The sequence below is a fragment of the Vigna radiata genome, unplaced genomic scaffold (assembly GCF_000741045.1).
Source record: "Vigna radiata var. radiata cultivar VC1973A unplaced genomic scaffold, Vradiata_ver6 scaffold_161, whole genome shotgun sequence".
NCBI classification, from domain to species: Eukaryota; Viridiplantae; Streptophyta; class Magnoliopsida; order Fabales; family Fabaceae; genus Vigna; species Vigna radiata.
This window is the reverse complement of record NW_014542362.1, coordinates 575,612-587,957: the sequence shown is the minus strand read 5'-3', so window position 1 is coordinate 587,957 and position 12,346 is coordinate 575,612. Positions and strand designations below refer to the sequence as shown.

Here is a 12,346-nt window from a genome sequence, read left to right as displayed (position 1 = left end):
TACCCTAACAAACCCCTAAGCAGTTGTTGGTCCTCCAAAACAACCATTAATCTCAAATTCATAACTTAAATTTTAACAAAGTCAGTACCCACCACACACTGGGGAGCCCCCTCTACCAGAGTCAGGGAGCAGCGTTGGACTTTTGGTACAGAGGCACTGGTAATCGATTACAACTTGTCTGTAATCGATTACACGGGCACATAAATCATAAACTGGGGAGCTCCCTCTACTAGAGTCAGGGAGCAGCGTTGGACTTTTGGTACACAGGCACTGGTAATCGATTACAACCTGTCTGTAATCGATTACACGGGTACATAAATCACAAAGTCCCTCTTCCTCCAACTCTTCAATGGCGGACCGTCACACACGAGACCAAAGCAACACTTGGATGGTGGAACGACAGGTTTTGGAGAACGAAAAACTGGTGAGAGAGTTTCGAAGGTTTGAAGTGAAAACAATTTNACTTTGTGAAAGNCACCAACCCATTTTCAGCATTTTTGTTTCCAAATATGCCCTCCATAACAAAATTAAACTTTTTAAAAAAATTCATTAAAAACAACAAATGAGACACCAACACGTGTCGTTGGCAAATTGTTGTCAAATATGTGTTGTCAAAGTAACATTTTCCATCTTCAATTATTTTGGATTATAATTCGGATACTATTCTCTTTCATTATTTAAAATATTATCTTCTATTTTATTTACTCACAATCTGCTTCCATTATAAAATAATCAACTTGCATATGCCCTTCTAGAAAATTTCTATTGACAAATATGTATTCAATCTAATTTCCTCATTTATGCTTGAATCATGATGTTAAACGCGAAGTAGGGCATTTTTTCAAATTATAGCATCATTAACGATGAAATACTTTTGTTCATGATGGCAAAAAAGACTTTATACAGATTGTTCGGCAGGATAAGAAAAAGTATAGTGCAATAATTGATATACATATCGCTGCATGTGATCGCTCTTTTTGTCAAGCTAGCACCTAAATGGTCCATATGGACAATGCATTGTAATGATGCGTATAATAGTGGCCGTTCGTTTTTAATCGGTACTGTTAACACAATTGTTGTGTAGTCAAAGCCAGTTTTAATCTTCGTCCACGTTGAATCCTTCAAAAGCAGCACATCACCCTCATCAGCCTAACGTGTTGTTATCATAACCTTACACATGTGCTATACGTGCTATAAATTTTATTATATTTTATACTCTATATGTACAAAAGTATCTCTGTCATTTAACAGTATAATATCCCAAAAACATATATTTCAAGGTTTTGTGGAAATCTGCCTCAAAATTACAAGAATGGACGAAAATTTAAAATAATTACAGGTTGTAGGACAAGTAGAGGCGACTTCGAAAAAGAGGTCGTATGAGTGCTTGGAGACATTTTTCAAAACAGAGAAAAATGTGAAGTCGTCATGCGACGATTTCAATAAGATTGGAAATGGATGGATATTATGAAAATTTTAGTGTAAATAATTTTGAATGGTGACGACTTCTAATTTAGCATGTGAAATGGGATACCATGAGATGATTTTGTTTCAACAGATGTCGTCTTGTACAATGACAACTTCAGTTTTTTTTTTTAGTATTCTAGAGTGGCTTTTGTTTAAGATTTTCGTGATTTGTTAAGCACTAGCAACATAATTAAAAAGAAGTTTGGTAAAGAAAAATTTAATTATTAACGAAATAACATTATACAATACATTTTGGATTACGAAATAATTCAATTACATTTATATGTGATTTTCAATATCATATGTAAGTCTTCTTTTTAGTCTTTTAGATCGTTTTTAGGTTGTTGTTCAATAGGTTTATTGTCTTTATCACTCTTCAATTTGAGGAAAGGAAATATCTTATGATCCTTAAGAAACATTTTTGGGGATAAAGAGACAGTGATGATCTTGGATCGTGTAGATGGTGGTGTTATGTTAGAAGTGGCAAACATATGAAATGGTCCTAAACCAAAGGTTGATTGAGAGACAAAAATGTGTATGAGGAGTCATTAGTACAAAAATGGCGTATAATGTCATGCGTACAACGTTTCATAATAGAATAATTAATGTAAAAAATGATTGGTGAAAGTTTTGTAAATAAAATAGTCTTATAGACATCGGTTAATAGCTCTCGGATGTCTATACGCACTAAGATGCCCATCCCCCTCAAAACAAACAAACCCTCTGTCAGACCCTACAAAATCAGAACTTAAAGGTCACTTTTTTAGCAATTAGACGTCGGACAGAGCAAGGGCCGACTTCTAATACCCAGGCGACCATGGGTTACCCGCTGAAGCTCCAACAAGACATCGTGTAAGCACAAAAAATTAATGTTCTGTTGAATATCCTACTGGCTATCATTTTTAGTATGAATTGTTGGTTGATGGAAATCCTTACGCGTAGTGACTGTCAGGCGAGTTCTTAAAGGAGGGCAGACTATTCATAGTGCTCCCTTATTACCTCACCACACGCGTGTAACGATTGATGAAGTACGTGATCCCCATGCTCAAGTGCATGTGCCAACTTCAGAAATCCAAATTGTGAGAGAGGCCATAGGTACATTTATAATCTGGCCTAAAGCATTGATCATGTCACATCACAAGTATTATATTTTTATTATTAGTATTTTTATGTTAAATTTATAAATATTGATAGAGTTCTTTGAAAATATTTATTTCAGTTCTTACGTCTTGAGAAGCAGTCCATGCATCAGCATGTGATTCATGAAGATGATGACATGGCAGAAGCAAATGATAATTTTCTAACAAAGCTCATGAAAAAATTACCTAGGTTGAATAGAGGAACAATAGAGTTGTACTGGGATCTAAGAATATTTGACCTCAAGTATCATGTGTCAGTATATATCAATCTAAATGATGCACTAGAGGTCATTGGAAGAGACAAGATGTTGAATATTTCAATCCTTCAACTATTTCATTGTCTTCCATATTAATTATATTTAGATGGTTAGTTTTTAACAATATACTTAACTTTTTTATTATAGGTACATGGACATAGTCATTGTGGACCACGATCGATCTTTCATGTACGGATTTATTAGACCTCAGACCATTCAATCTTCTAGAAATACACTTTATAGCAAGTAAAAATATTTACAAACATAGATGGCTATGTTACAAAATGTAAATTTTTTTTAAAGTTTACTTAACTAATCCATTAACTATTTATGATTCATGATAGGTCTCATTGGCAACTGATGATCATCATACCAAGACAATAAACAATTCTATCTTGTCCTATTATAAAAATAAAAAGTTATACATATTGCATTATTGCATCATATGTTTAATAATAACCTTTTTGAGAGACAATCATGCTAAGTGTGAGACCCAAAATAAATACAATAAATTATTTTATTTTTCTCACAAGAAAGTTATTCTCAAATAAAGATGAATCTTATGAAACTTAATATTTATGTTGTCTAGGATGAAATTATGATTGATAGTTGCATCGTATTTACTAATTTAAAGTTTATTATAAATATATATATATATATATATATATATATATTAATAATAAATAAAAACCATGCGTACAAAATTTTGGCGATAAGAATGATAACTTTTGCAAAGACAATAGACAGTAGGTTTAATAAAAATTTCATTATCAAATTTTAAGAAATTAATTACAATTAATAAAGGTTGTAATTGTCTTGGACGTGTTTTCTTTTAAATTATTTAGTCTTTGAATCTTTTGAATTAAAAATTAGTGAATTAAACTTTGTATATATAGGACCCTAAGATTTGAAAACCCTATGTTATAATTGTTTTTGGATTAATAGCATTGGATACCCTTGTCACGTAAATGCTAATAATTCAGGTTTTGTGGTTGAGAAACCGTAGCTTTCTATTTTTCATCATCCATGACGTATAATTTTTTCTTTTTCCCAACAAATAATCTTCTCCTTTTCCTTTCCACCCAATATCTTTGATAATGTGGCTTCATACAACAAAACTCATACGCTCTGCAAAAGGAAATGAAACAAAACATGCACATAATTTGAAAATAGTTGCATAGACAATGAATAGAAATTATAGGACTTAGTTTCTCTTTAATTAGAACCATTCAAACTATTAGGTTACTGAAAACAAGTATAAAACGTCAGTCTTCTAGCTTAATGAAATTAACAAAAACAACCAGAAAGTTAGAAGAGAGGAAGTGAGGATAATTTGAAATTTTTGTGAACGTCCAAGAGAGGCATAGATCCTTGAAGAGAATAGCAGTAGAGCAATGAGAGATAGCAAAGCTTTCTTGACTAAGATAGGAGAGCTAAACCATTTATTTTACACAGTATGGAACTTGTATGCTTACCTGAAAACTTTCAGTCTGTATATGTGATCTGATGATGTCGTGATTGCGATATGACAATGCTATTTTTCTGGCTTGAGTCTCGATGTATTATACCTATTCTGTGAAATGAATGCTATGAAATATGAAAGACTTACCATGATTTTCGAATAGTATGACCTTTATATGCTCAATAATTCTGTGAATCTTGGAATGATGATGAACTTGTCAATATTATTTGAATTCAACGGCCTTGGGAAGAGTATCTTATTGTTGTATAATAATTCCTTGAACCATGTTATATAGAACAGCTCCAAGAGAGAATAAGGAAATTAAAAGAAGATAGACTTTTGCTTTGGAATACTCGAAACCATACCGCTTTGACATTATAAAACCTTATTTTAAGTTCATGTCATCATTCTCTGTCTCCATTAAATTTATATTCTATTCTTTTAGCTATTTTATATTATATACATGTACTACTGCCACAAAAATTTCAGAATATGTTTCACCATCTTCCAAAAAGCTACCGTTTTCTTTTTTAAAGTTTTATTTTAATTTATCTTTTAAATTTCTGTCAAATTTTAAAAGAATTGATTACAGCATTGTGCTTTGTTTTTTTTGGTACCACTCTTTTTATCCTTGTTAAATAAAATAGGAGCTTACAAAGCATGGCCTAGACTTAGGAAACTTTTTTTATTTTGATTCAAATGTATCTAAGTTATACTATTGGTTTGAATGGTTTGCTTATTTTAAATTTAAATAAGAAGGTACAATTAAACTTGGGAATGAGGATTAGAAAACATGTTCTGGTACATCATAATTTCTCTTAAGTAGTTACTGTTTGTATTGTTTTAATCTGGTTGAAGCTATCTTAAGCACAAAGCTAGACTTAATGATGGAATCCAATTCCAGCTGGAACCGTGAAGGAAGAAGCTCCAAACCAGAAGAGATCAGCAATGACAATGGATGCAGCGGAATGGTGGAGTTAATGGTGTATTTGAAGTGTTTATGGTGAAAGTTTGGATGAAGGTGTGGTGTGTGTATGATGTCTCCAAGCTCAGACGACCTTCCTACTAAGGAAGGAAGCTAGAGGAGAGTATCTGAATTCCAAATTCAGAGGTGACTAAGGGATATAAGAGGCTGAGCAAGCAATTCTGCAGCATTTCATTACATCCAAAAAGTGATTTCATATGCCAATACATCTTATATTTATAGTGGAAGACCTATACTATTAATGATGCAGATGGCAACGGTGGAGGTGCAACAAATGCTTCAGCCAAATCACGTATCATTTGCTTGTGACGTTGCAAGAGACTCACACCAACGTGGGAGTCATGTGTTTTAATGATGCAACTCCTTCATTACTAAGCTCACCCCCTCCCTTTGTGTAAAATGACTTCTTTATCCTTCTTCTTGGGTTGGTTTGGTCCATGCTAAGTCATCTAGTTGATCCATGATCTCCTAGCTTTATTAGACCTACAAAACACATATAAACATATTAAAGAGAATCCTTCTAAGACTTAGAAAAAGAAAATCAAGAAAGAGCTTTTAAAAGTCCTTCTTCACTTCCCTTTCTTANCCTTAGCTTTAGTTGATACTCCTTTGAATGGAATGCCCTCAATGGGTTTCCATCACTTAATATCCTTTGTCTTCCTTTTATTAGATGTGGTATGATGTTTCTAGAAGCTTGCTTCATTTATGTTAGAAAATATTGACAAAAATCTCATACCACAATTTCTTGATGCGTGTAAATTCACTGTTCTTAAGGACTTATCTGCTGTGTATTGCGCAAGTCCCCCAGGATACAACAGGAACTTCTCGAAATGTATTCGAGGGTCACAGAACTAGCAAGAAACTCTATAAAGAGTATAAATTAACCCAGAATAATTTTAGAAGAGGGAGAGAATGTGAAAAAATGAACTTTGGTTGTGTTTTGGAATGGAGAAAAAGTTCTCTATTTATAGAGCTAGGGATGAATAAAATCAATAAAAGACAATAAAAAAACAATAAATAATTTGGCCGTTGCAGCACTTAAAAAATTTGACTGTTGGAATATTACCGTTGAGCAAAGTTTCTTTTGCAATAATCAAACATTATTACAACAATCCCCCACTTATTGCAAAAGAAAGTTGGAGAGAAAAGAAAAGAAACTTTTTATCTTGGGTCTCATAGGATGTAATGCATCAGAGCTGGTATAGCAAGCTATATGAACCAGTCTTAGATTGAGAAACTTAACACACAGTGTAGTTGGTATAGCAAGCTATATGAACCAAAGACACTTGACGTGTGTTAGAGGTTGATCTGTCACAATACACCCCCACAATCTTGTTGTTATCGTTGTGTTACGCTAAATAGGCCATGCGCGTACCCGATATTCATGAGTGCTCTAGAGATCATGCCAAGATCTCATGCAAGCGGCCCCACTCGACACTCATATAGGTGATTTCATCAAGTGTATGCTGCAAATCATACACCACCCATAAGGGATATGAAAATCATTAAAAACTTTGTTTAAAATAAAATTCTTTCATCACATAGAATTTTAATGACAAAGTTTATCCTCTCAATAATGCAGTTTCACACACACCATAGGAAGGGACATAATTGATTAAAATCAATTTTAGTGCTATCAGAACTAACAAGTGACTTGTTTTTACCCATATGAACCTTATTCATGGGATCTCAAATCACAAAGGTTGGGTTACCATCACTTGTTTGTTTCCAAGTGGCTTAAGTCTCATTCCCCTCGATGTTTCTAATATCATTTGTCTTCCCAGGGGTTTTGTTAAAGGATCCGCTAGATTCCGTTTTGACTTCACATAATCAATGGAAATAGTTCTACTCTTTAGCAACTGCTTCACCAAATTGTTTCTCCATTGTAATTATTCTTATGAATTAAAAGGTAAAATAACAAGAACTAAAACATAAGGCAACCCTTTTTCCTTTTTTTTAAGTGAAAAGAAAATAAAAGGAAAGAAACTTAGGGTTTCTCTCTCCAAAATAATTTAAGGCTTTACCCCATTACCTGCAGCGGTCATTAAACCGCAGGTTCCCTTCTTTAATATTAAAAAGGAATCAATGTGATGTATAACAGAATCATAAACCCAACAAAAAATGGTAACTGATATTTATGGTTTCATACATACCAAACTTATCAAAATTCAAAAATCACTTTATCATATCACAAAGATCCAACCATTGATTTTAAGCATTCAAACTTTTAATAGTCATCCAAATAATTAATTGAAAAATAACAATCTAAGAATATATCAACATTCATCACATAATCAAATAAAATATTAAAGATAAATTTTTCCATGCTTTGAAAGAAAATCAAACATATATCCAAATTCATCATACAATAAAACAATAAAGTAAAGGTAAGTTTTCGTACCTTTTTGACTTTTGACAGTAAGAGATTGAAACATAAGTCTTTAAGATTGTTAGAAAATATTGACCAAAATCTCATACCACAATTTCCTGAGGCGTGTAAATTCACTGTCCTTAAGGACTTATCCGCTGTGTATTGCGCAAGTCCCCCAGGATACAACAGGAACTTCGCAAGATGTATTCGAGGGTCGCAGAACTAGCAAGAAACTCTACAAAGAGTATAAATTAACCCCGAATAATTTTAGAAGAGGAAGAGAATGAGAAAGAATGAACTTTGGTTGTGTTTTGGAATGGAGAAAGAGTTCTCTATTTATAGAGCTAGGAATGAATAAAATCAATAAAAGACAATAAAAAAACAATAAATAATTTGACCGTTGCAGCACTTAAAAAATTTGACTGTTGGAATATTACTGTTGAACAACGTTTCTTTTGCAATAATCTAACATTATTACAACAATTTATTCTTCTATTTATTTATTTATCTTAACCATGCTTCTCGGTACCTCATTGTGGACTCTTTCTTTCTTTTAAGACATTGAACTCCATTATTCTATTGTCGCTGCCATGTTTTTATCTACCGAATGAATTCTCTTAAGTACTCTCACTTTTGAATTTGTTTTCCTCCAATATTATAAGATTTGTATATTGTAATAACCTTAGTGATTCACTGTTGACACTTTGGCAAGTGTACCAAATCGCTCAAGTAGTAATATTGGTAAGACCGGATATCGTTCCCCAAGAGACTTCGTCATTACTCTACTATCGTATAATTACTAACTGATTTAAACTAAAGAATGATTCCATTTTTGTCTGAAATTGTGCAATGAAAGTAAAAGTTATGCTTAAGTAAAAGTTTGAACTACTTGGAGCCAAAACACGTGAAAATGAGATGATTGATAAATATGTGGAATGAATATGTTGGAGAATGATTTCAACTAATTTCTTCCTATGCAAATGCACACACCACTCTTATTCAATTACTTGTCCTTGTCAACTAGCTAAATCACTAAAACCCAATCCCTTGGTGAGATAGCCTAGGTTCATTGTTACATCCCAATCCCTTGGTAATCCAACAAACTCACCCGCATTAAGAAAAGAAGTTTANGACAACTAACGGTCCTAGTTCTATCCCTAGACACTATTTCCCTTAGGTGTTTAGTCTAGTTCAAGGTTCACCCAATGTTTCTCAACCTTAAGTAAAGTACTCAAAGTTCCTATAGAAGTTGAGGAAAAGAGATGAAAACTAAAGTGTGTAACCTAAGCTAAGTTTATTCACAAAGTTAGATTGAGAAGAGGATCAATCATGTTTCAAGCTTCAGGAGTGTTGATTTGGCAAGAAAAATGCACCATAGATAATGGTAAAAATTACCGTTATCATTCACAAAAGCTTATCTATCTCCCTTGTTTTCAAGTGAATTATTTTCACTTGCCAATTATGTGGCAGCTTACTTGGTACAAACTATATTTGGTGCATATGCTTGACCTGCAAAGTTATCTACACTTTCTCAAACTTTGTGTAAATAACCTTTAGTGATTCTATAGTCCTATTGTGTATAACCGAGGAATTATGTTTTATCTCAGTAGTTAAAAATGATGATTTCCTTTTACCTATGTAAGGCGATAGGTGGATTCGAATCCTGTTACTTTTCTTCTTTCAAAAGGGTACAAATATCTCGCCAAGGGTTTCTGACTTGTGTAGAGTATTGTGCTTGGTGAATGAATGTTACTCACCAATGTTTTTACTCATAAGTCCTTGAAGAACCAGGAAGATATGTCCAAAGCAGTGTACGGAGGACGACTCTTATATGTGGTCCATATGAGGGACTGATTTTGTTATATATTTATCATATGTGTGTGAAGAAGAAGAATCGAGATAAATACAATTATTACGAGTGAAAGATGAGAAGCGAGTAGCTTCCGAAGTTACATTTAGAGATAATATAATCTTATTAATACACTGATAATATTATTAAATGTTCAAAGTGTGTAAGTAGATTTATCTGTAACTTATGTTTTTTTGTATTCGGTTAGCTCACCCTACTTGTGTGTCTACGATGATGGTATAACTCATGTCGTTATATGGGTGTAGACAATGTTTCAGGTAAAACTGAAAACATTTAGTGGCAGATGCATTGGAAACACTCTTTGAAACTTTTAAAAATGTATTTTTAAATTATGAAACGTTGTGGTTTGTAATTTTAATCTACTTTTAAGATTCGATTTGTAATCCAATAATTATTCTTGAAAACTTTGACATTCTCATTGAGTAATATTAATAAATGTTGTGATTTTAAATATAAACGTATATTTTGTTACACTACGAGGTTATTAATTAGACAACCTCAGAAGTGGTGCAAAACTTCATACAAAAAAGCAACAGTGTGAGAGAGTGTTCCGTTAACATTATTATTCGAAGAAAACAAGCTGCGTTTTATTTTTGCCTCTCACAATACAAGTAGAATGTGTAAGGCTTATTATGGTCATACAGAATCAAACATAGGATGCTTGTTTCTAAGAAAACAAGCACTGATGAATACGAAGTTCATAGTTCAAAGAGGAGAGTAATCCACTCCTTGATAAGGTTTAACGCGCGGAGAGACGTGTGTCGCTGTTTTCTCTTTGATTGGGAAAGCAACAAAAAAGTTCATCAGACAAACTCCCCCCAGATCGCCTGTATTTCTTTGAATCCAAATGTAACCATCCATACCCCAATCTTTTCCCCATGAATTTTTCACGATCCAATAATCTACACCATCCACTGAGCCATAACCCACAATTAAAACAAAATGGTTTATCCCAAATGGACTTGAACAATTTCCTCCATCATATATGCCCTGCACAAAAATCAATCAAATTAATAACAATAACACTCAAACTATATTATACTGTCACTACTTACGTCAGTGTAGAAAAAGAAATCCCTTCCGTCCATGGCCGCACTAATTGGTTGCTCAAAGGTGGCGCACAACAGTGCTTCGTCTGATTCTGCTGCTGAAGTATGATTTGTTAATATTATACCATCAAAACTGTCAATTGTAACCGCGTTTTGTGCCTACTTCAAGAAAAGGTGCACAAACAAAAAGAGATCAAAGGGTAATTAATGGTTATGTCAACACAATTTCTCATAAGAAGGTAAAAAAGGATTCACAAACCTTATTGGCTTTGCAGGTTCCATTTTCCGCTCTATAAGGATAATCAACTTCTGTGGCAATCCCACCATTTTCTATAACCCATTCGAATGCATGGAAGTGATATCCACCCTCACAACCGCTGGCTTTATACGCACAATCTATGAGTTCTTGTTCAGAAACGCTAACAAGGTTGCCTGTAACTATTGCATTTGTTGCTTCTATGGCTCCAGTGGCAGAAAAGGCCCATCCACTTCCTATATTCACATGGTTTCGTACTCCAAAGTCATTTCAGTGGAAAAAATAAACAAAAGTTGTTCTTTTATAAATCAAATTAGTCTAAGTTAATTAACAAAAATTTCTCATGTAGTTTATGTAAATTATTATTTTTAACTCATACATATCTTAACTATTATTAATTAACATGTACTGAAAACGCGTACCGCAGTGCTCTTGGTTCTTTACTTCTGTGATGACACCCTTCTTTCTCCAGTCCCATGATGAAGGTGCATCGTCACAAGAGAATTTTTCCTTCTTCATTTTCTTGTTGGCCATGTTGGCCATGTTGACGTGCTGTGACACATCCTTCGGATCTTGCAAGTACATTTTGCTCAACTCTTCAAGAGGGATGTCAGCGAACTTGTTCAACCCCAAACGATGGGAATGGGTTGATTTTCTGTTTGCATTCATTTGCCTGATGTAGTTCAAATTCTGATGGAAAACCTCAAGCCTTTCTGCATCTTCTTCTTGGTTCTGGTAGACACGTCCATGCTCCTTTTTCCACAGTTGGAAGAGTGTTGACACCTGTTCCTGTGTGGTAAACTTGGCTAGGTCAAGGTCCAATATGGAACTAGAAGCAGAAGAGAGACCCAAGAGGGAGAAAAGAAGAAACACAAAGAAATCCATGACCTGGTTGAAAATTTTATGATATGTTTTGTTAGTTAAGAGGGTATATATAGGGTTTTTGTAATGATGAAGTTTCTACTGGGTGTATGCCTTTTGGTTTGGATTTTTTGTATATTATTCATTGAATTTTGAGGCTTACAAGCCAGCAAGGAATGACCACATAATTAACAAGGATTATCTTTTAATAACTTTCTTTCTTTACTAGGATTTGGCTATTTCTCTAGTTTTTTATAAGAGCATTTGATTTATGATAAACGTGTATTCTATGGTTGCGTACATGAGTATAACACCAACAGTTTAGATATTATAGAATGCACGGTAATTATAATCAACCCTTACGTTCAAATGGTGAGTTTATAAGTTTGTTAATTTTCAAAATGGTTTCTAACTTACACTAATTCTATTCAAGGTATAGGTTAGTTTTGCTTGTCATTTTCTTTCTTCAATGTGACATATAAGTTTGGTTTGATCATTTTGATAGTTCCTATTTTCACTGACTTTTTTCAATTAGGTCCCTCATTTTTTCTTTTTCTCAACTGGGTCCCTATTTTTGAAAAATTGAAACAATTAGGTCACTATCATTAGTTCCGTACTAACACCGTTAA

The 12,346-nt window shown here is 33.5% G+C and overlaps 1 protein-coding gene across 1 annotated transcript; it reads right to left on the bottom strand.

The window, feature by feature from the left end:
• Positions 1 to 10,098: 10,098 nt before the first annotated feature.
• On the bottom strand, positions 10,099 to 11,777 carry LOC106779803 (P34 probable thiol protease). The gene is made up of 4 exons (XM_014668000.2): positions 11,279 to 11,777; positions 10,860 to 11,092; positions 10,607 to 10,759; positions 10,099 to 10,541 (listed from the first exon to the last, which is right to left on the bottom strand). Exons 1-4 carry the CDS (start codon positions 11,739 to 11,741, stop codon positions 10,257 to 10,259), a joined length of 1,134 nt encoding a protein of 377 aa, XP_014523486.1. The 5' UTR covers positions 11,742 to 11,777; the 3' UTR covers positions 10,099 to 10,256.
• Between the last annotated feature and the right edge of the window lie 569 nt (positions 11,778 to 12,346).